General features: G+C 34.0%; 4 protein-coding genes across 4 annotated transcripts in view; all 4 read right to left on the bottom strand.

Moving 5' to 3' along the window:
* Positions 1-1784: 1784 nt before the first annotated feature.
* On the bottom strand, positions 1785-5732 carry LOC113238024. The gene is made up of 4 exons (XM_026474749.1): positions 5555-5732; positions 5072-5485; positions 4211-4408; positions 1785-2746 (listed from the first exon to the last, which is right to left on the bottom strand). The coding sequence occupies exons 1-4, from the start codon at positions 5637-5639 to the stop codon at positions 2502-2504; spliced, it is 942 nt and encodes a 313-aa protein (XP_026330534.1). The 5' UTR covers positions 5640-5732; the 3' UTR covers positions 1785-2501.
* Positions 5733-5740: 8 nt separating this feature from the next.
* LOC113238027 lies at positions 5741-7106 on the bottom strand. The gene is made up of 3 exons (XM_026474752.1): positions 7023-7106; positions 6524-6942; positions 5741-5993 (listed from the first exon to the last, which is right to left on the bottom strand). The coding sequence occupies exons 2-3, from the start codon at positions 6825-6827 to the stop codon at positions 5956-5958; spliced, it is 342 nt and encodes a 113-aa protein (XP_026330537.1). The 5' UTR covers positions 6828-6942; positions 7023-7106; the 3' UTR covers positions 5741-5955.
* A 411-nt stretch (positions 7107-7517) lies between these two features.
* LOC113237975 lies at positions 7518-17576 on the bottom strand. Its single transcript, XM_026474692.1, has 7 exons — positions 17449-17576; positions 16957-17370; positions 16088-16285; positions 14635-15048; positions 10726-10923; positions 9101-9333; positions 7518-8833 (listed from the first exon to the last, which is right to left on the bottom strand). Exons 1-6 carry the CDS (start codon positions 17531-17533, stop codon positions 9320-9322), a joined length of 1323 nt encoding a protein of 440 aa, XP_026330477.1. The 5' UTR covers positions 17534-17576; the 3' UTR covers positions 7518-8833; positions 9101-9319.
* A 2402-nt stretch (positions 17577-19978) lies between these two features.
* The window catches only part of LOC113237974, a 9534-nt gene continuing 4465 nt past the window's right edge, over positions 19979-25047 (bottom strand). Inside the window, exons 5-7 of the mRNA XM_026474691.1 lie at positions 24996-25047; positions 24120-24317; positions 19979-20473 (exon numbers count right to left, since the gene is read on the bottom strand). The exon at positions 24996-25047 is cut by the window's right edge and continues 1 nt beyond it. Of these exons, the coding sequence (XP_026330476.1) occupies positions 20235-20473; positions 24120-24317; positions 24996-25047 (489 nt within the window). The 3' untranslated portion in view covers positions 19979-20234. The remainder of the gene's footprint in view (positions 20474-24119; positions 24318-24995) is intronic.

The raw sequence follows: 25047 nt of genomic DNA, 5'->3' as shown, positions 1-25047 counted from the left end.
TTTCGAACAATAGTACCTATTACTTGCTTGGCTATTTTTGGAATATGTGAATCCATTGCGTACCAACAAGTGCCCACCACTGGATAGTCTTACCATATGATAGCCAATGTAATCTGAAATTAAGAATTTGTTGTAGATCTGATTTGTGTTTGCTTTGTACTTTCTTTGATAGACCGAATCGTGGGGCTAGCCCTTTATTCAGTATAGTCAAGGAACAATGCGAAATCCAAGCGATTTCTCATAATGGTAAAATAATTACGTTACCAAAATGTACCTATTTGCGGTATACATTAGTTTCTTTTTAACTTAAGATAAATAAGTCACCTCAATGGCATTACATCGTCCGTTATAATAATTAACTTACCAATTTTGTGAAAATAAATGCAAAAATTCAAAACGGTATGCGGAAAGTGACTTAATAAATAAACCAATGAAACCATTTGTCACTTATCTGATTTTATTATGATTAAAACCACGAACACGAGTCTAATACCAAATAAACTTGGTGTTTTTGATAGCGACTGTACTCCTTTGTCTAATGCGTATATTGGAATTAATATACATAAAACTTATTAACTACTTATTTATACTACTATATTTTTATACTACGTTTAACATCAAATTGTATAGGCTAATTTCTTAATAAAAAGTTGCTTAAAATTATTTAATTTTATGTAACTAAATTCATTAATTTAATAGTTATTTCATGAGAAAAATACAATTAAAAGGCGAGCACTGTCGATAAACTTTGTAGATACCAAACCAAATTATTTGATGTTTGGTGTGTAGACACCAAACATCAAATAATTCAGTGTTGGATCTAGACTCAAATTATATGGACAAAACGGTTGACAGAATATTACTTTCCCTGTAGTGTTACAAATTACAAAGGATTTATTTTCTCCTGGTCCAACCAGCTGGTACGAAAGACTTCAGCATAACATTTACCAAAATCTCTCCTGGCATTCGATTCTGCGGGAAATTCGGGAATCATTATTCCCAAAATCCCTACTGACTAGAAACTAAAACCAAACTAAGGTACAAACAGAGAAATATTTAAAACGTTAAACATTGGTCATTCCTTTTAGAGTTGGACTTAAATTGAATATTTTCTCTTGTTTTTTATTCAGAAATAATAAACATATATCAATAATATTTGTACGTTTACTTGCTGTAATATCCGCTCCTACAGTAATATTGTATTGGCATTTGACTCGCCTACGCACCACCATGTGCCTCCGGGCTGACGTCGTACACAGATTGCCAGCAAAGAAATCATAGGCAATCCGTGTACCGTACACGTGCAGCATTAATACCGTATGTTAAACAAGAAAGTACCACTTACCAGGTATATTCTTTGTAACGTAGCAAAATCCCTCGTTACCTGTACATAACCATTTTATATTACCAGCTGGGACATGAAAAATTATACTTGGTACAAAACTAGGCAATGTACCAGGAATGTTTGTTCCTTACTTAATCAATACGGCGGAGCGGTAATGCAAGAAGAAAAAAAACTGTTACATCAAAAGGTCTTACTGTTTTGGGAACATGTTACTACATGGAATTTACAACAGTAATAGTATCAGTTCATTCAGAACGCATCTGAAGGTGAACTTTTTTTCCGAAAAAGAAAAACTGGTGATTTATAGATCAACCGTTTTTCTTTCATCTACCATTTTCTTTCACCAAGAGAGGTGAAAAGTTGTGTGTTTCGCTCGGCAGCAAAGTTGTTTTGCGTCTCTCTCCCTCGCTACGCTCAGGAATCTATTTTTCTCTCTTCTCAATCTAAGCTTCCTTCGCTTGCTCAGGTTTCAATACAAGCACTCGCGTTAAACAACTTTGCAGCCTTGCATAACAAATAACTATTATTCTACGAAAATGTGATGAGAATAATTAACACTTACACTTAGTCCCAAAAATTACCTTAGTATTATTAAGCCAATTACTTTCATTACACCGCAATTGTATTGATTTTTAGCGAATAGCGAAAACGACGTCGTTATGATTCATTCCAAGAAAATATTCATTACGAATAATATGTATTCTCTTGATATCACAGAGAAGGCAATTATCACTTTTAATCACGTGGACCATCTGATTGTTTCAATACCATAAAATATATATGTGATCGGCAAAAATCCAACACAAAATTATGTATGAGAAAATTTACCAACGCAAGATATCCTATTTAAACAAATGCAATATTCTCCTTCGTATGTAAGTATATACTCTATTACTGAAGTCCAGAACTGGCCATGTCACTAATAAACGTCTTTAAATCCTGAAGCGTGCAGTGTTTGGGTACGCAGGGCACGACGTGTGCAATTCAAACATCCGAAAATCGCCAGTTAAACAAATTGTCTTTGCTCTGGCCAACCTTAGACCTAAACCTATGAAAAGACTTATTTAATACACTAACGCACACATACGAGTAACTACACAGGCATCCTTTGTAAGAACGTAATCAATCCAAGAACCTTTAACGAAAATCCATAAATTCACTGTCCAATCGTTGCAACATCATCATTTTTGAGAATCACAATGTTGTATTCAGCATTTTCTTCCTCCTGATACGCTAATATCTGGTCTGGGTGATTATCTTTAATGTGGTTAAATAAGGACGACTGGTCTTCTTCGGTGCTTTGTATTACTTCTGAACATTCTTTGCATTTGTAATGTCCTTCGCTTTCAAGGTCGAAGTAGTATTTGTCAAAGCTAAGTGGTGCTTCTTCTTCGTCTGCTTCTAGAATAGAGAAGATCATATTTTTATGGCTAAGAAGCTGAATACAGGGATAATAACAGCAGCAGTAAAGCTCTTTGTGAAAGAGTTCGTCCAGGGAAGTAGTGCCACCTAGAAATAGGTATATTTCTGCCGCCAAGCAGTAATGTCAGCATTACTGTGTTCCGGTTTTGAAGGGTAAGGGTGCTGGTGAAATTACAGGCACATGGAATTTGTCAATTTATGTCGCAGGGTGACGGGCGCAGTGGCAGTGCCCCTCAGATATTTGTGATTTAAAGCTCTTGAGTAGCACTGCAATTATTATAGACAGGCATGTAGCTTACCATGAGGTGCACGACTTGTTCGTCCCGTCACTTGATATTATAAAAAAAAGTAATCTTCCGAAGTTCGCAATTATGTTATAAGTAGGACCCGGATTAACATGTCATTAGTAATTACATATTTTGGATTTAAATGATTGACATTCCTCAATTTGTTTTGTACATAAATAATAATATTTGTAATGTAAACTGTAATAATTATACTTTTTCATATTTATATGTTTAGGCTATATATCTACACAAAACTTGCAATAATTAATATTTTCAATTTACGTGATATTTTCGCGCATAATTTTTTACGTACCTGTGGCCTCTCAAATATGAAAATTAAATAGCTTTGTGTTTTCTTTTACTTAGAAATGCTGACGGATAAACGACTATAGCGTTTCAAGTAGGAAAAATATATCGAAGATTTCCCAGCCCGGTCATCAGCCCGGTGTTTGACAAAAATAAACATAAAATAAAGGATAAAAGATAAAATATTAAAATATACTAAAAAATATAACAGTGTACGGCGAGGACGATTAAGAAGGCAATCTGGACGTGCCAGACTCACTTGCGGAGTTATGCAAAGTTAAGTTTGCTCTAGTCACATCCTGCGACGTCGAAAGATCATTGCAAGCCAATACCAGTATAAAGCGTTGTTCCGATCAGAGTTTTAATTTTGAAATTAAAAAAAAACGTAATTGTGTATTGTACAAAATTATAATATGACGTTATATACTTCTATATTAAATATATAAAAGTATAATATATGTTTAATGTATGTATTATTTTATTATTAATATGTACTGATGTTCATGTACTATTTATCTTATTTTAATGTTCTTTTTCTCTCACTTCTTCCTATTAATTTTCTTTTATAAGACACAGGTTATTCAATTTCATTTAAATTGTTGTTTAAGCAGTTGTTTTTATCTACATATTTGTACCATATTTTAAAATCTTTTGCTCGTATTATAAGTACATATTTTTAAATTAATATCGCATATTTATCCGAGCCCTAGTTATGAGAGTAAGTTCAATGGACATTACCACTACAATGGAAACCAACCAGTAGCAAGGCTGGTCTAAACAAACCATGCGTTTCATCACAAAGTTTTACTTTTTAATTTCTATAATGATAATATCAATGGCAATTACTTACTTTCAATACAACTTTTGCGCGGTGTCAAATATTTCATCATGTATTCGTACTGTTTCTTGTGCTTCATTTTAATGTGTCGCTTCAAATTAGCGATACTATGGGGGTAAATTGATAACTGTTTGTTGCAACCCAAGCACATGTACAAATGATTCTCCTCAATCGTTTCAAAGAAATTCCACATAGGATTCGATGCTCTTTCTAAAAAAATCGTGATAACTTTATAAAGGAACCATATTCACTTACAAATAAATTAACTCTCAACAAATGACATTGTCATATTAATACATTTTATTAATACTATATTATTACAATTTCTTTAGTAAGTCTAAGGACGTAGAAAAAACACACATATTTTTACATACAAGTACATGATTGGAAACATTGTATTGATACCAACGATATCTATGTACTAGAGTATTAGATGCGGCATTCCACACACACACACTGTGTTTCAATGGCGTGCTAACATCAATATTATCGACAACTCGACTGTACTTTTTTTAGTTAATTCCATTTTCTTTTTAGACATATAATAATTATAAATATTACTATTTAAGGCGGAAGGCCCCTGGGTCAAAGCAAAATAAAATGTATTGAGCAATTAATAGCGACTTTGCCAGGGGCTTTACGTTTATTCCCCAACTATGGATAAATATCATAAATAAACACTCAATATTATCTGCCTGCCTAGCACATTCCCAATAGGTATCACATCACGTCAAATGTCACGTCTGTCCACGATAATACGGTACTGTAAAATTCAAAATTCAACAGTAAAACAAAACATCACTATCGATAGTGTTGTGTTTGGAACATGTAGTTGCTGTGAATGGTCTTGTCTATAGGTTGACAGATACTTACTTTTACCCGAAACAGGTTTAGTACAAAAATATTTAATTTTCTCTTCGAAATTGGGATCAGCTTCGTTCAACACGGTTCCACTATCAACCTGTTCTAATTCGGAGTCTGCTTCTTCTTGTGCTGAGTCCTCGTCACCTCCTTCTTCCGATTTATTTGTTGTAAACTCTTCCACGTCTTCTAAATACTCTTTGGTGTCAGAAGCTGGGGTATCTACAGTTTCTATCCTGATACCAATCAAATCATTAACTTCCTGATCATAAACATAAGGATGTTTGCTACGAATGTGACGCTTCATATTACCAAAGAGTCCGTTTGGTAGACTTAGTATTTTATCACATATATCGCATTGGTACTTTCTATCACCAATTTTGCTGCAGTATTTCTTTACCCAACATCTGTATGATTTTGGTCTCTCTAAAACAATGTAACATATTAAAAGAGATCATTAATGTAAACTTCAATCCGTGTATTAAAGATGCTCACCGTAAGCTGGCTTTTTCCTCTTTTCCAAACTACCTTGCATTTGTCGATAAACTTTAGGATGCTTCAAACGCAAATGCCTAGCCATGTTTTTACTCAATATCTTGGAGCAAAGTTTGCAACGTTGTCCAGTCGATCCAAGCTCTTCATAGAAATTCCAAAGGACACTCCTTCTCCTGTTACCTTGCGGACAAAGTAGTACATTTTTTATTAATATTCTATAAAACTTATACATCAATAAAATGAAAAATGTCGACTATTGATTAGTGTTAATAAAACAACGCATCTCTTTGTGTTGAAAAATTTAATTTAAAATACAGGATAAAAGTAAATCAGTCAAGCCTTAACATAATTTTCGGAGGCAGTACAATGGCAGTAGACAGGATCATTATAATGAAATCGACTTAAAACTTAATCTTCTTTGTCTGAAGTCTCCAGCATCCTGAAATATTTGTAATATTACCATTGAATAGTGCATGTGATCACGTTGGTTCTTCGAATTTATTTGTTGTAAACTGTTCCACGTCTTCTAAATACTCTCTGGTCTCAGAAGCCGGGATATGTACATTTTCGATTCTGATACCAACCACATCATTCGTTTTATCATAAACACAAGGATGTTTGCTACGAATGTGACGTTTCATATTACCAAAGAGTACGATTGGCAGACTTAGTGTTTTATCACAAATATCGCACTGGTACTTTCTGCCACCAACATTGCTGCAGTATTTCTTTCCCAACATAAGTTTTATTTTAGTCTCCCTAAAAAATCTAACACATTATAAGAAATCATTAATGTAAACTTCAATTCGTGTGTTTCTCGCCGTACACAGGCTTTTTACAAATAAATTATCTCTCAACAACTCACTTTGAGATATTAAACATTTTCTTTAGTAAATGCTAAGGAAACAAAAACAATACACATATTTCTACAAACAAATACATGATAACAAACATTGTATTGATACTTACTTCTTTCCGAAATAGGTTTAGTACAAACATTTTTAATTTTCTCTTCAAAATTGGGATCAGGTTTGTTCAACACAGTTCCACTATCAACCTGTTCTAAATCGGAGTATGCTTCTTCTTGGGCTGAGTCCTCATCACCTCCTTCTTCAGATTCTTCAGATTTATTTGATGTACAATGTTCCACGTCGTCTAAATATTTTTTGGTGGCAGAAGCTGGAGTATCTACAGTTTCGATCACGATACCAGTCACATCATTCATTTCCTGATTATAAATATAAGGATGTATGCGACTAAAGTGACGTTTCATATTACCAAAGCACCTTATGGAATTAATATTAAATCACAAATATCGCACCGGTACTTTCTGCCACTAACATTGCTGCAGTAGTTCTTTGCCCAACATAAGGTTGATTTTGATCTCCCTGAAAAATCGAACATATTAGAAGCAATATTAGAAGCAAAAATTAAAGTAAACTTCAATTCGTGTATTAAAGGCGCTCACCGATAACAGGCTTTTTTTTTCTTTTTCAAACTATCTATGCATTCGTCCATAAACTTTACGATGCTTTAAACGCAAATGCCTAGCCATGTTTCTACTCAATATCTTGGAGCAAAGTTTGCAACGTTGTCTAGTCGATTCAAGCTTCTCATAGACTTTCCAAAAGACACTCCTTCTGCTGTTTCCTTGAGGACAAAGGTGTATATTTTTCATTAGTAATTCTCTTCCATATACATATCCATAAAATGGCAAGTTACAATTATTGATTAATGTTAAAAAATACAACGCATTGTGTTGAAAAATGTAATTCAAAATACAGGATGAAAGTAAAGAGAGTAAGATCATTACAATGAATTTGACTTAACACTTAATCATCTTTGCCTGAATTCTCCTATGTTCTGCGTCTTGTAATATCTGTAATATTACCATAGAATAGTGCATATGACCACGTTGATTATAATATGTGGGTTACCCAATCTCATCAGCATTGACTTTTCTACTAGAAAAGGTAGTCGTTTATTCGTCTTTCGAGTTCTTTAACAGGATTTGGTCACATATCGACTTAAAATAATATGAGTTCACAAAAACAATAAACTAAATATTTATTTTATCAAGATTTTTAACATTTCGTAATTAAAATTTGATAAAACACGATGATGATTACTCAAAATAACGTAATAATAATAATAATCTTTACAAAGGGTACAAAGTTTTATAATGTAATTTATATGAAAATGCTTAAGTATTAGAGTACCTTTGTAAGAGATTGGAGTCTATACTAGGAACTAACCTGTGTGACAGATATCCAGGCTCTCACCCAGCCTGATAAAATCGTGTTTGAAAACGCAGTTGCAATGTAAATAAATTACAAACATCAAGTTTTACAAATATTGTAAGCTATTACAAAAAGTGATAATATAATAATACTAATAAAAGGATGATAATTTGTGGCGTAAGTACAACTAGTAAAATGAAAGAATAAGCAAATATGACACATAAAAAATGATGATAATAACGCACACTGAACATAGCCCCGCACTAGGGAAACTCTGTCGCGGGTGTGTTTAATCACGTTATGGACCACGATTTTAAAAATAACCTGTTTTCTCCTGAACATGACTAATGCGAAGTCACGCTTATGTAATCAATATTCCTTTACTCTTAGAATATACTTGTATAATGTACGAGCACTATATCCAACCTGCTGTGGGGTCGCCCTCTGTCGGCGGCATGTGGACAGGTTTAGATTATGGGGTGTGCTTATGCTGCGGCATGCGCCATACCAAGAGCTCGACCAGCCGGCAGTAACGAATTGTGTGTTCGATAAATAGAAGAAATGTCGAACTGTACAGTCACATAACACCAGTGCTAAGCCTACACGGTATTCTTAATATGGAATCTACAAGGACTTTGCATTTTTCTACATTGATGCACTCTGTTGTTAGATACAAAAGTCCACCTTGTCTATATGCCAAGATAAAACGGCGTACTTATTCCTATAATTCACGCAGAGTTAATAGTTCTTTATTGTTAACGCCGTTCCATAAAACCAGAACCTTTGAGGGTAGCTTCCGGTATCAGGCACCTAAATGCAGGAATAATCTGCCTCCTCCATCTAGTCAGCCAATCTCAAGATCTGCATTTAAAAAACTCTGATGCCGGATACTCCTCTTGTCTTCAACTTATTTAAATTTATGTACATGTATTCGTCGCTTTTATATAATAATGTATCACACGTGTATTGTAAATGTGTAGTGTGGCATAAAGCAGAGGATACACGGGGCATGTACCATTTCCTTAGGTCTCAGCCGACGCTGAAACAGAAACGACTGAAAATTAGCGTCTGCCTCGCCTGAGATGCTGAGACGTATCCTTTTCCTCTTTTGCGCCACTATACACACTTACTAACTTAAAATCACGCAGCCATTTGTTAATATAGTGTTAAGTATTAGATTTAAGTGTGTATAGTGACTAAATTTAATGAATAAACGTTTTTCCTTCTTTCCTTCTTTCGTTACATAAGTAAAATCATATATTATGGTGTTAATTAACAACGTGTGAAGTTAAATTTTGAGCTTAACGTTAATTCGCAATTTCAGTATCCAACCTTAACATAATGTCCTGATTTTGTAACACGATACTTTGATGGCGCATGAGAATGTTAAAAGCTTCCACAGACAATTTCACCGCTCCACCCGAGTTTAAGTCTATCCTTATAACCGCCTTTCTTTTTAGAGCAATAGAAATAATTTCGTTTACTGCTATTATACGTGTATTATTTACAATATGGCTATATATTTCTAATCCACGCCACCTGAAAAATTAATTCGGTAAATAAATAACAATAATATAATATAATACAATACTAATATATTTTATAATTGTTTTCCTTATATAATAACTAAGTGACGGTACGAACAAGTCGTGCGCCTCGTAGTAAGCGACACGCCTATCCATAACAGTTGCGGTACCACTCAGAGTTTCTACCTCCGTGGTCGAACGGTTACCATACCGGACTGCCACTTAGAGGTCCCAATAGCAATAGAGAAGATCATATTTCTATAGCTAAGAAGCCGAATACGGGGATAATAATAGCAGCAGTAAAGCTCCTTGTGAAAGAGTTCATTCAGGGAAGTACTGCCACCTTACTTATTTCTGCCGCCAAGCAGTAATGCCAGCATTGAACGGTAAGGGTGCTGGTGAAATTACAGGCGCATGGGACTTGTCAACTTATGTCGCAGGGTGACGGGCGCAGTGGGAGTGCCCCTCAGATCTTTGTGATTTAAAGCTCTTGAGTGGCACTGCAATTGTTATGGACAGGCGCGTCGTTTACCATGAGGTGCACGACTTGTTCGTCCTCTCACTTGATATTATACAAGAAAAAAAAATAATCTTCCAAAGTTCGCAGTTATGCTATAAGTAGGACCCGGATTAATATATAATTAGTAATTACATATTTTGGATTTAAATGGTTGATATTCCTTATTTGTTTCGTACATAAATAATAATATTTGGAAAAGGGTTAGGTACTTTTATTTTCCATAGTTTTCCATATTTATATGTTTATGCTATATTTCTTCACAAAACTTGCAATAATCAATATTTTCAATAATACGTGATATTTTCGTTCGCTATTTTTTACGTACCTGTGGCCTCTCAAACATGAAAATTAAATAGCTTTGTGTTCTCTCTTACTTAAAAATGCCGACGGATAAACAACCATAGCGTTTCAAGTTGGAAAAATATACCGAAGATTTCCCAGATCAGTCGCTAAGCACAGATGGTAGTGCGTGTTTGACAAAAATAAAGGTTTAATATACTAAAAAAATATTAATAGTGTACGGTGAGGAAGATTAGAAGGCAACCTGGACGTGCCAGACTCACTTGCAGTTATGCAAATTTAAGTTTGCTCCAGTCACATCCTGTGACGTTGAAAGATCATTCAAGCCAATACGAGTATAAAGCATTTTAATTTTGAAAAAACTTAAAAAAAAACATATAGTTGTGTTGCCGGTATTTTACGTATATATTTGTGGTTTATATCGCATATTTATCCAAGCCCTAGTTATGAGAGTAAGTTCAATGGACATTAATCACTACAATGGAAACCACCCAGTAGCAAGACTGGTCTAGAGAAACCATGCGTTCCATTACAAAGTTTTACTTCTTAATTTCTATAATGATAATATCAACGCCAATTACTTACTTTCAATACAACTTTTGCGCGGTGTCAAATATTTCATCATGTATTCGTACTGTTTCTTGTGCTTCATTTTAATGTGTCGCTTCAAATTAGCGATACTATGGGGGTAAATTGATAACTGTTTGTTGCAACCCAAGCACATGTACAAATGATTCGCCTCAATCGTTTCAAAGAAATTCCACATAGGATTTGACGCTCTTTCTAAAAAAATCGTGAACAATTTATAAGGCGGTCATATTCACTTACAAATAAATTAACTCTCAACAAAAGACATTGTGATATTGATATCTCTACATTAATATATTATATGAATACTATATTAATACAATTTCTTTAGTAAGTCTAAGGACGTAGAAAAAACACACATATACAAGTACAACAAAATACAAAAATTCTTTATTGTACACCGAAAAAGAAAATAAATACAATACAATTAAATTAAAAATAAGCGGTGGTACAATGGGCGGTCTTATCGCTTTAAGCGATTTCTGCCAGACAACCTTTGGAATTATATAATTCACAGGAAAAGGACGGCGGTGTATAAAGAATTACTAATCAATAGATAAAAATTGATAAATAAATGCAAATATACATATATTTATAAAGAAATAATAAAACCAATACATGTATATGAATATCGTAAACTACCATATATTTTCTTACATCTATAAATATAAAATTTCTAAAACATAATTTCAAAACATAAAAATACCTAAGCAATTCAAGTCACACTAAAGTTAGGTAGTGTTCTTTTGCCATATTTTTTAATATATTCAATGATTTTGCTTGTTGAATAAACAAAGGTAAAGCCTTCCACAAACGAATAGCCTGAACAGTAAAGGACTTGTCGTAACACTGGGAGGTATGCAATGGCATCTTAAGTTGGAGAGTTGAAGATGAGCGCAGAAGTCGGGAGTTGGATTGATGGGAGATTACAAATCGCTCCTTAAGATAAGGTAGTGTGTGAGGAAGGAATAAGATGCCATAAAGAAGATTAAGAATATGAGCATTCCGGCGAAGCCTAACGGGTAACCACTTCAGCTCCTTGCGATAAATGGAAACATGATCAAATTTCCTCAGACCATAAATAAAAAGGATGCAAAAGTTTTGTAGGAGTTCAAGCTTGTTGAGCTGTTCTTCGGTTAAATCCAGATAGCAGGCATCAACATAATCAAGAACTGGAAGAAGAAGAGTTTGGGCAAGCGCAATTTTCATGACAATAAGTAAGAAATTACGTAACCGTCTGAGAGATGCGACAGACGCAAACAATTTGCGGCTGGTCTCAACTAATTGAGTTGCCCGAGATAGCTACCTATCAATGAGTATACTCAGATTTTTTAGACTGTCACTAATTTTAATGTACATGTCGTCTATAATAACCTGCGGCAAGCGAAACCAATCTATCTTGGATACCATTCTAGAGCTGCCAATAACAATCATTTGCGTTTTCGTTGCGTTTAGCTTGAGGCCATATTGTTTACTCCACGTCGAAATATGACGAAGATCATTATTGATTTCCTCAATGGCTTCGTGCAGGTTTTCAAGTTGCCGGTGAGTGTAAATTTGTAAATCATCTGCATACAGGTGGTAGGATGAGGTAAGACTGCAGGAAATTGAATTAATCAAGATCGAGAAGAGAAGAGGAGAGGAGATAAAACGCCGCCCTGTGGAACGCCAGCACTGATTGCTCACCAAGAAGAGAACCTCTCATCAATGCGAACACATTGCCGACGCCCATGCAGGTAACTATGAAACCAAGAGATTACCATTGGAGATATGTTAAGAGAGCGTAAAAGTGCAATCAAAATGTCAAAATCAACGTTATTGAAAGCATTGCTGAAATTAAGCAATGATATTACAGTGAGTTGCTGTTGCGACATACTATACCTAATGTCATCAGTGATCCTACCAAGAGCAGTCACAGTGCTGTGTCCTGGTCGGAAGCCGGATTGAAAGGAATTAAGAAGGTTGTTACGTATGAGAAAAGGAGTAATTTGGTTATTTATGGTTTTCATAGAAAGGGAAGTATAGAAGAAATAGGTCGGAAATAAAAAAGTTAGAAGGGTTGGCTTTTTTCGGGAGAGGAGTAATAAGAGCTTCCTTCCAAAGGGAAAGAAATTCCCCGCTGCTGATAGAAAAATTAAGAATAAACCGGATCACAGGTAAACCGACCCATTACATTACGACTCATATGGTCAATGCCAACAGCATTGGACGAAATAGATTCTAACATCAGAATCAGTAAACTCTTTTAAAGAAAACGGAGGATGGTTGGCAGTTGGAAGCGTGGAAAGATAATTTAAGGTAGATGTTTTAGTCGGCCCGTCGAAGGCAACCGAATTAGAGAAATGATGATTAACAGCATCAAGGTTTAAATTTTTTGGGAAACTATCTTGACGTGACTTACCAACTCCCAGCGACCTAAGAAACTTCCAGACTTTAGCTCGATCATCAGTTTCTAAAGAACTATGAATATGTCGGCGTTGTCCATCCCTACACAACCTATTGCAGTGATTACGACGCTCATTATAGATGCGCTTATTCTCGTCTGTAGGACTGTACTTAAATCTGGGCTTAGCTGTGAGCTTTTTATCATAGCAGTCCTAACATTCTGGTCTAGCCAAGGTGAAGGGAGGTGTTTCATTTTAACTGGCCATACTGGTGCATGTTTATCGTAAAGGTTCATCAATGTATTGTTAAACTCAGACACTTTGCTATCGATTGATACAGCATTTACAACGTTACCCTAGCCAATTTCACGAGCATCACTCCGCAAATAGTCCAAATCAATTCCACGACAATTGCGCTGCAGAAGAATTTTGAGTTTACCTTTGGGTGGGCGGATTTTTTAGGAAAGATAAATCAAGTCATGACAAGAAAAAGCGTCCGCAGCGCACTGACCATGCTTACTAACGAAGTTCAAAGATGACACAATTATTAAGTCAAGAAGTGAAGGAGTTAAGTTGAGAAAATTATGTGTAGCATCAAGTGGAATAATAGTCATATTGTTAGCCATTATAAGAGATTCAAAACAAGAAGAACGACTATCTTGCTTGAGAAGGCAAGTATTAAAGTCACCCATAATTATGCTATGTTCATAGGAAGGCGAGAAGTCCTCCAATAATTTTACAAAAGAAGCAAAAAAGTTAATACGAAGAGAGGGACAATAGTAGACACCAAGTAATAGTTTAGTACGACAAAAGAGAACTTCAACGAAAACGTGCTCACCAGTATTGGATAGCGATTGAAAGGATGTGCTAATTATCGATAATGCTATATGGGATCGTAGGTAAATATCAACGCCACCTCCGCCGCAACCAATGCGATCGTTACGAATTAAATTAAATCATGGTAAAGACGAGGACTGAAGGCACATTTTTAACCAGGATTCAGAGATAAGGATAGCATTAAGATTTTTATTATCAAATGATGCCAGCATATCTGAAAAATGAGCCGGAATACTCTGAACGTCACAAAATACCGAGTCAATTGTGCTCGAAAGGGATGGAATGTTATAAAAGCTAACATCATTGTCACTACTGCTATGAGAACTACAAGAAACATAAACCTCATCGTCACTATCCCTGCTTATCGACATAAATTTTATTATAATAAACTACTGTATTATATATAAATCAACTTATAAAATATATATTGATAAGAAAATAATAATAACAATTTAAATAATATTTTGTTACTGCCCATCTGCCAGTTCCGTGCATAGCAACATTTAAAAAACAAAAAAAAATAATAAATGACACTTTTGAGCAGCCGTAGCCATCACAAAAAAAAAACTAATTAACTGTCACGCATCACAGACACTAAAACAAAACACTATCACTATCGATAATGTTGTGTTTGGAACATGTAGTTGCTGTGAATGTTCTTGTCTATAGGTTAATAGATACTTACTTTTACCCGAAACAGGTTTAGTACAAAAATATTTAATTTTCTCTTCGAAATTGGGATCAGCTTCATTTAACACGGTTCCACTATCAACCTGTTCTAATTCGGAGTCAGCTTCTTTTTGTGCTGAGTCCTCGTCATCTCCTTCTTCGGATTTATTTGTTGTAAACTCTTCCACGTCTTCTAAATACTCTTTGGTGTCAGAAGCTGGGGTATTTACGGTTTCTATCATGATACCAGTCAAATCATTAACTTCCTGATCATAAACATGAGGATGTTTGCTACGAATGTGACGCTTCATATTACCAAAGAGTCCGAGTGGTAGACTTAGTATTTGATCACATATATCGCATTGGTACTTTCTGCCACCAATTTTGCTACAGTATTTCTTAACCCAACATCTGTATGACTTTTGTCTCGCTAAAACAATGTAACATATTAAAAGAAATCATTAATGTAAACTTCAATCCGTGTATTAAAGACGTATAGCGTTACAAGTTGGAAAAATATATCGAAGATTTCCCAGATCGGTCGCTAAGCACAGACGATAGTACATGTTTGACAAAAATAAAGGTTTAATATACTAAAAAAATATTAACAGTGTACGGCGAGGAAGATTAGACGGCAACCTGGCCGTGCCAAACTCACTTGCGGAGTTATGCAAAGTTAAGTTTGGTCCAGTCACATCTTGCGACGTCGAAAGATCATTCAAGCCAATACGAGTATAAAGCGTTTTAATTTTGAAAATTTAAAAAAAACATGTAATTGTATATTGTACAAAACTATAGTATGAAGTTATATATTTCTATATTAAATATTTAATAATGTTGTGTATATATGTTTAATGTATGTATTATTTTATTATTAATATGTATTGATGTTTATGTACTATTTATCTTATTTTAATGTTCTTTTTCTCTCATTTCCTCGTATTGATTTTCCTTTATAAGATACAGGTTATTAAATTTCATTTAAATTTATTCATTCTTATTTTTGTTTTTATTCTTAATATTATACGTCCATTATCAGTCATTATTTTAGTGTATAATTGTAATTGGCCTACTAAAAAGTGTTAAACGTATGTTAAGGTTTGAATAGTATTAATTAAGTATGGCTGTTGTTAACCTAAATAAAATAAAACAAAATTAACAATAAAAGAAATGTAAAAGAGTGTAACGAAGAATGAAATTGTCGATTTTATTTATCGTGGTTTATTTGTAAACAATTGGTTTTACCTACACATTTTAGAATTATTGTCCGTATTATATGTACATATTTTGTAGTTTATATCGCATATTTATCCGAGCCCTAGCCAGTTATGAGAGTAAGTTCAATGGACATTACCACTACAATGGAAACCAACCAGTAGAAAGGCTGGTCTAAAGAAACCATGCGGCGTTCCATTACAAAGTTTTACTTCTTAATTTCTATAATGATAATATCAACGCCAATTACTTACTTTCAATACAACTTTTGCGCGGTGTCAAATATTTCATCATGTATTCGTACTGTTTCTTGTGCTTCATTTTAATGTGTCGCTTCAAATTAGCGATACTATGGGGGTAAATCGATAACTGTTTGTTGCAACCCAAGCACATGTACAAATGATTCTTCTCAATCGTTTCAAAGAAATTCCACATAGGATTCGATGCTCTTTCTAAAAAAATCGTATAAAGCGGTCATATTCACTCAAAAATAAATTAACTCGCAACAAATGACATTGTGATATTGATATCTTCTATATTAATGTATTTTATTAATACTATATTAATACAATTTTTTTAGTAAGTCTAAGGACGTAGAAAAAACACACATATTTTCACATACAAGTACATGATTGGAAACATTGTATTGATACCAACGATATCTATGTACTGAGTATTAGATGCGGCATTCCACACACACGCTGTATTGCAATGGCGTGCTAACATCAATATTAACGACAACTAGACTGTATTTTTTTTACTTAATTTCGTTTTCTTTTTAGACATATAATAATTATAAATAGTAAGCGGAAGGCCCCTGGGTCAAAGCAAAATAAAATGTATTGTGCAATTAATAGCGAATTTGCCAAAGGCTTTACGTTTATTCTCCAACTATAGATAAATATCATTGGTAAACACTCAATATTATCTGCCTGTCTAGTTTATTCCCAATAGGTGTCACATCACGTCCAATGTCATGTCTGTCCACGATAATACGGTACTGATACTCTTTGACAAAATTCAACACTAAAGCAAAACACTATCACTATCGATAGTGTTGTGTTTGGAACATGTATTTGCAGTGAATGTTTTTGTCTATAGGTTGATACTCGTAGATACTTACTTTTACCCGAAACAGGTTTAGTACAAAAATATTTAATTTTCTTTTCAAAATTGGGATCAGTTTCATTTAACACGGTTCCACTATCAACCTGTTCTGATTCGGAGTCTGCTTCTTCTTGTGCTGAGTCCTCGTCACCTCCTTCTTCCGATTTATTTGTTGTAAACTCTTCCACGTCTTCTAAATACTCTTTGGTGTCAGAAGCTAGGGTATCGACAGTTTCTATTCTGATACCAATCAAATCATTAACTTCCTGATCATAAACATAAGGATGTTTGCTACGAATGTGACGCTTCATATTGCCAAAGAGTCCGTGTGGTAGACTTAATACTTTATCACATATATCGCATTGGTACTTTGTGTTACCAATTTTGCTGCAGTATTTCTTTACCCAACATCTTAATGACTTTGTTCTCTCTAAAACAATGTAACATATTATTAAACATATAATGTAAATATAATGTAAACTTCAATCCGTGTATTAAAGATGCTCACCGTAAGCTGGCTTTTTCCTCTTTTCCAAACTACCTTGCATTTGTTGATAAACTTTAGGATGCTTCAAACGCAAATGCCTAGCCATGTTTTTACTCAATATCTTGAAGCAAAGTTTGCAACGTTGTCCAGTCGATCCAAGCTCCTCATAGAAATTCCGAAGGACACTCGTTCTCTTGTTATCTTGCGGAAAAAGTATATTTTTATTAATATTCTATTACACTTATACATCAATAAAATGAAAAGTTTCGACTATTGATTAGAGTTAAATAAAAACGCATCTCGTTGTGTTGAAAAATTTAATTGAAAATACAGGATAAAAGTAAATCAATCAAGCCTTAACATAATTTTCGGAGGCAATAAAATGGTACTGGCAGGATCATTATAATGAAATCGACTTAACACTTAATCATCTTTGTCTGAAGTCTCCTGCATCCTGAAATATTTATAATATTACCATAGAATAGTGCATGTGATCAAGTTGGTTCTTCGAATTTATTTGTTGTAAACTGTTCCACGACTTCTAAATACTCTTTGGTCTCAGAAGCCGGGATATCTTTATTTTCGATCCTGGTACCAACCACATCATTCGTTTCCTTATCATAAACACAAGGATGTTTGCTACGAATGTGATGCTTCATATTACCAAACTACTAAGTTACGATTAATTAATAGTAAATTAATTAATAGTTGTTTATTTTCTCCCACAAATATCGATCACAAACTAATTTACAGCCAGAATTAACAAGTTGAGATACAGGAGCCTAAACTAGGACTATCTTAGGACTCCTGGTCTCCACCTCTCGGTTAGAGTATTCTTTACTTAGGTCTATTTTTCACATAGTAGGTATGTGTGTTTGTACAATAGGGAGTAATTTAAAAAGTTAGTGTTTTCGTTTGTGGGTGTGGGTGTGTGTGAGCGTGAGAAAGAGTCAGTGTGTGGGTGTAATTTGTGTGTGTGTGTGTGTGTGTGTGTGTGTGTGTGAGTGTGTGTGTTTGGGTATTTGTGTGTATTAGGTGGGTGGATTAGTGTGTGTGTGAGGGAGTGAGCGTGATATTCTGTATGTGTGTGTGTGTGTGTGTGTCTGCGCGCATGTGAATAGACCTTTATGATGCTATAGTCAAAAGTTTCTCTGTTTTATCATACGTCTTAGTAAGCAGATATAGTATTTTTACATTTCCATCTTACCATATTGTAGATGTTATGTGATTTATTTAAGTAATTATATAGTCTAGGCCCTTGAAAGTAAAAAAACCTGTGTGCAAAGGACGTCCTGTGTGGTTTTGTGTGGCAGACAATGTAATTCCTTCTCTTTTGAGTGTTGGAATGTTCAGGATTGTATTTAATTTGCTCATGTTGTCTTAATAAAGTGTGGACAGAATATATAATTGTCGAACTGTGAGTATCTTGGCGTCGTGGAAAAGGCTAATCGTGGAGTATAAGCATGGCTTAAAGAGTCTCGTTTTTAAAATTAGTCTTTGTGCCCTCTCCAATTGCAACATATGGGTTTTTGCAGCTCCTCCCCAAGTCGATATACCATACGATAGAATAGATTGACAAAGTGCCAAATAAACCAATTTGAATAATTTAAAATCCATAGCATGTCGAAGATTTTTAAAGATGTATGTGAGTTTTCGGGCTCTTCGTGTGAGATTTAAAATATGATCTCTGAAGGAGAGGCGGTCATCAATAGTAATACCCAGATACTTAACAGTTGTGACTTTTTCAATGGACAAGTGCAGTCACCGGAAATCAGATCGGAACAAGAATCTGCCACAATATGAAGAGCCCTAGTTATAAAGCAGAGGATACACAGAGCATGTTAGGAACGACTAAAAATCAGCGTCTGTTTCGCCTGAAATAGAAATACTGCTGAGTCGTATCCTTTTCTTCTTTTGCGCCACTACACACCCTTATTAACAAGCAGCCATTTATTGGTTTAGTGTTAAGTATAAATTTAAGTGTGTACAGGGACTCAATTTAATGAATAAACGTTTTTCTTTCTTTCGTTACATAAGTAAAATCATATATTATGGTGTTTATTAACAACGTGTAAAGTTAAATTTTGAGCTTACGAAGTTAATTCGCAATTTCAGTACCCAACCTTAACATAATGTCCTGACTTTGTAACATGATACTTTGGTGGCGCATGAGAATGTTCAGAGCTTCCACAGACAATTTCACCGCTGCCGAGTTTAAGTCTAGCCTTACAACCGCCTTTCTTTTTAGAGCAATAGAAATAATTTCGTTTACTGCTATTAAAAGTGTATCCGTTAAGCATAAGTAAACGATTGCCTTTCAATGTGGGTATAAATTTATCCAAGCCACCTGAAAAAATAATTCGGTAAATAAATAACAATAATATAACATAATACAATAATATTTTTTTTTTCTCACATACTAAGTGACGGGACGAACAAGTCGTGCGCCTCATAGTAAGCGACACGCCTATCCATAACAGTTGCAGTACCGCTCAGAACTTCAAATCACAAAGATCTGAGGTGCACTGCCACTGCGCTCGACACCCTGAGACATAACTCTACAAGTCCCATGCGCTACTGCTACTAAAAATCCTTAAGGAAGTGTTTGAATACGCAAAGCACGACGTGAGTTTGAACCATCCGAAACTCCCTAATTAAACAAATTGTCTTTGCTCTGACCAACCTAAGACCTAAACCTATGAAAAGACTTAGTTTAATACACTAACGCATATAATATACGAGTACTACACAGGCATCCTTTGTAAGAACGTAATCAATCCAAAAACCTTTACCGAAAACCCATAAATTCACTGTCCAATCGTTGTAACATCATCATTTTTGAGAATCACAATGTTGTATTCAGCATTTTCTTCCTCCTGATACGCCAATATCTGGTCTGGGTGATTATCTTTGATGTGGTTAAATAAGGACGACTGGTCTTCTTCGGTGCTCTGTATTACTTCTGAACATTTCTTGCATTTGTACTGTCCTTCACTTTCAAGGTTGAAATAGTATTTGTCAAAGCTAAGTGGTGCTTCTTCTTCGCCTGGAATACAGAATATCATATTTCTATGGCTAAGAATCTGAATATGGGGATAATAATAGCAGCAGTAAAGTTCCTTGTGAAAAAGTTCGTCTAGGGAAGTACTGCCACGTTACTTATTTCTACCGCCAAGCAGAAATGTCAACATTGAAGGGTAATGATGCTGGTGAAATTACATGCACATGGGACTTGCCAACTTGTGTCGCAGGGTGACGGGCGCAGTGGCAGTGCCCTTCAGATCTTTGTGATTTAAGGCTCTTGAGTGGCACTGCATTTGTTATGGACAGGCGTGTCTCTTAGCATGAGGTGCACGACTTGTTCGTCCCGTCACTTGATTTTATAAAAAATAATTTAATCTTCCAAAGTTCGCAGTTATGTTATAAGTAGGACACGGATCAACATGTAATTAGTAATTACATATTTCTGCTAAATATTTATATTTAATTTTTGCTAAATATGACGAAATGTGCGGTAAATGGATGTAAAAATAGATCAGACAAACATAAAATAGACACTAACATCACATTCCACAAGGAAGTAACGCGTTTCAACTTGTATTTTTATGTAAATATTCAATAAAGAGTGAATTTCACTGTCCGAATCACAATGGCACTTTTTGAGTGATTTTCGTAAAACCCTTTTTTTTGTTTTAAGGTCTTAAACGTACAAATAAGTTCAAGCAATGTCAATAATTATAAAATCATAGAAATATTTAAGTTAAACACAACAAAAAACGATATTTTAGGTCACACGAATGAGATTGCAGTAACACGAATGATTTTCTCATAAATATAAATGAGAAAGACTGCACAGTAATGGGAAATTATTATTACAACACACATTTTATCGTTCACAAAAGAACATTTAACAACATTTAATATGTAACAAATATTTTAATATAACTTCTTGTATCAAAATCCTTCTCATCCGTGTAAGACCAATGAAGTGAAGATCTATGTATATGTAATTATAAAATAAATCTAAATAAGTATTTTGTTCATGTCATATAAACTTTGTTGTACATCAACATATCGTCATCACCATCATCAACATCATCATCATGATCACCATTATCATCAGCATCATTACCATTCACATCATCATCACACCCATCGTCATCATCGCTACAATCATCATCGTCATCATCACCACCGTCATCGCCACCACTATTACCATCTAATTGTTATATTTCAAGTAAATGTTTGGCTTAAAGTAACTATATGACTTAAAAGTAGACAAGAATGAGAGCGACAATAATGATATTTGGATACATTTTTAATTGTCAAGTGTGTAAAATATGCTGGACCGTTATAAAAGTGCATGGATTTTAATGTTCCCTTTGTCTAATTGATGTACAAAAAAGTTTATAAAACTATTACTTAATACTTATTTAGATAGATTGTTTTACATAAATGTGAACGATTTAGTCACTAGCGCTGAAATCGGTATTTAAGTCGATTTTTTGCAAAAAAGATGCACAGGTTACTTCACTGTGTACACTCCAATCCGACAAGAGCCCCTTCTCACGTGTGCGAAGGGTGAAAGTGATGCGGTATGAACTTTTGTTATTAGGAGGCTTTTAGTTGAATTGACACTAATGATAAGAAGAACTGAAACACATTTTGTATTCCCAAGAAAACATGTTTGTTTGTAATAAAATTGGTAAGTGACGGTATGTTTTCGACGTGTAAGTTATTATAGTTTATCCTTGATGGGAAATATTGCGATTTCCACGAATGTTTAATTTTTTTTCTTGTTTTCTTAAAATTAGGGCGACGTGGGACCGGCTCCCATGAATGAGAAATTGCCCACTTTTTTAACTTTTATTTATTACTGTGGCGTAGTAAAGTAGTCTTTTTATGTGTAACACAGACTAAGTAAGCAAGCAATCATATTAAATAAATAATGCTTAGCATCCATATAATAACATAAAAGTTATTGAAAGGGACACATTTTAGTGGTTATCTGAAAACGACCCTAAAACGGAAAATTAATTTCGCTGCAACAAGATCCGAAAATGTTGCAAAGTAACGGATTTTTTTCTCCCCATTTTGATATTCTGTTTCAAAATAAAATTATTGCGTAATTTCTTGAGAATAGGCAATATCGCGACGGTTGCAATATTTCTACCAATATACACCGCCGCGACAACATTGTAGGGAATTTGCGTTAGCTATTTTTACGGAATATATTTAGTATTTGCCTTCACTAGTTTCACGTGAAAAATCATTATTCTTGTTCATCATACACTCATTTTAAAGAAATTGTCTTGCCCAGACTCAAAAGTTCTCAACTTAACTTATTTCAGGGAACTAACACTGACTAAAAAAGTCATCGTCAGTTCTCCAAATTCGTTTATAAATAACTTTCAGGTTTAGGTTCTTTATTGTTATCGTGTATTTTTGATGTGTTTATCCACAGATAATATCAGGCTATTTATATAATCAAATTCAATAGTCGCGCTTAAACTCGCTTTTAGGTTTTTGTTCATATATGAATTAAATAAAAACTGGGTAGTATTTATTAAGGTAACTACAGATTTGCTCGACATTGTCGATCGTTACTGTCAATCGACAATGTCGATTGAGAATTATAGACGTTTTCTAGGAGTTTGAGAGTGCTTATTACGAATGTAGCATTAATTTCTAAATCCAAGATGGTTGACAAGAATGTTCAAAAATTTGTTTTTGGTAATCCATACGGAAATGGCATTAATATATAAATACACGATGGCGGACAAGACTTTCCTAATTTCTAAATCCAAGATGGCGGGCACGATTTTCCAAATAATGGCAAGTTGGGTATCGTTTTCGAAGTATTTGGATGTGCTCATTACGAATATACCATTTATTTTTAAATCCAAGATGGCGGACATGACTTTTCAAATAAATGCAATATGGGTATCATTTTCAAGGCATTTGGCGATCCTCATAACGAATATGGCACTCATTTCTAAATCCAAGATGAAAGATTTTTTTCGCGTTTTAATTTTGAAATTTAAATTGTGTATTGTACAAAATTATAGTATGACATTATATACTTCTATATTAAATATATAATAGTGTTGTGTATATATGTTTAATGTATGTATGATTTTATTATTAATATGTATTGATGTTCATGTACTATATATCTTATTTTAATGTTCTTTTTCTCTCACTTCCTCGTATTGTTTCTCTTTTGTAAGAGACAAGATATTCAATTTCATTTAAATTTATTTATCCTTAATTTTTGTTTTTATTCTCAATATCATACCTTCATTGTCAGTAATTATTTTAGTGGATAATTGTAATTGGCCTATTCAAAGAGTGTTAAACGTATGTTGTTATACTATATATAAATAAAATAAAATTAACATTAAGAGAAATGTAAAAGAGAGTAACGAAGAATGAAATTGTCGATTTTTTTTATTGTGGTTTATTTGTAAACAGTGGGTTTTCCTACATATTTTTACCATATTTTAGAATTATCGCCCGTATCATATGTACATATTTTGTAGTTTACATCGCATATTAGAGTAAGTTCAATGGACATTACCACTACAATGGAAACCACCCAGAAGCAAGGCTAGTCTAAAGAAACCATACGTTTCATCACAAAGTATTACTTTTTAATTTCTATAATGATAATATCAACGGCAATTACTTACTTTCAATACAACTTTTGCGCGATGTCAAATATTTCATCATGTATTCGTACTGTTTCTTGTGCTTCATTTTAATGTGTCGCTTCAAATTAGCGATATTATGGGGGTAAATCGATAACTGTTTGTTGCAACCCAAGCACATATATAAATGATTCTCCTCAATTGTTTCAAAGAAATTCCACATAGGATTCGAGGCTCTTTCTAAAAAAAATTGTGAACACTTTATAAAGCGAGCATATTCACTTACAAATAAATTAACTCTCAACAAAAGACACTGAGATATTAATATCTCTGTATTAATATATTAACGTAGAAACAACACATATATTTTCACATGCCAGTACATGATTGGAAACATTGTATTAATACCAACGATATCCAAATCGTTTCGCAAGCATGTAATGATGAATGATAAATTTTAAAAAAATGTAAATCAGACCAAGCTGTATGATCTAAAGGTAGTTGTTTTGCGCAAGGTAAAGTACATAACATAACATCAATATTATAGACAGCTCGACTGTATTTTTTTAAATTAATTTGATTTTCTTTTTAGTGACATAATAATGATAAATAGTAAGCCGAAGGACTCTGGATCAAAGCAAAATAAAATGTATTGTATAGTTAATAGCGACTTTGCCAACCTTTATTCCCCAACCATGGATAAAAATCATTGGTAAACACTTAATATTATCTATCTGACTAGCTCATTCCCAATAAGTGTCACATCACGTCAAATGTCACGTCTGTCCACGATAATACGGTACTGATACTCTTTGACAAAATTCAACACTAAAGCAAAATCGAACACTATCGATAGTGTTGTGTTTGGAACATGTATTTGCTGTGAATGTTTTTGTGTATAGGTTGATAGATACTTACTTTTACCCGAAACAGGTTTAGTACAAAAATATTTAATTTTCTCTTCGAAATT

Source organism: Hyposmocoma kahamanoa, unplaced genomic scaffold, assembly GCF_003589595.1.
Source record: "Hyposmocoma kahamanoa isolate Upper Pololo Valley unplaced genomic scaffold, ASM358959v1 94, whole genome shotgun sequence".
Classification (NCBI taxonomy): Eukaryota; Metazoa; Arthropoda; class Insecta; order Lepidoptera; family Cosmopterigidae; genus Hyposmocoma; species Hyposmocoma kahamanoa.
Note: the sequence above shows the minus strand (reverse complement) of the source record. Positions and strands in the feature narration are given on the sequence as shown.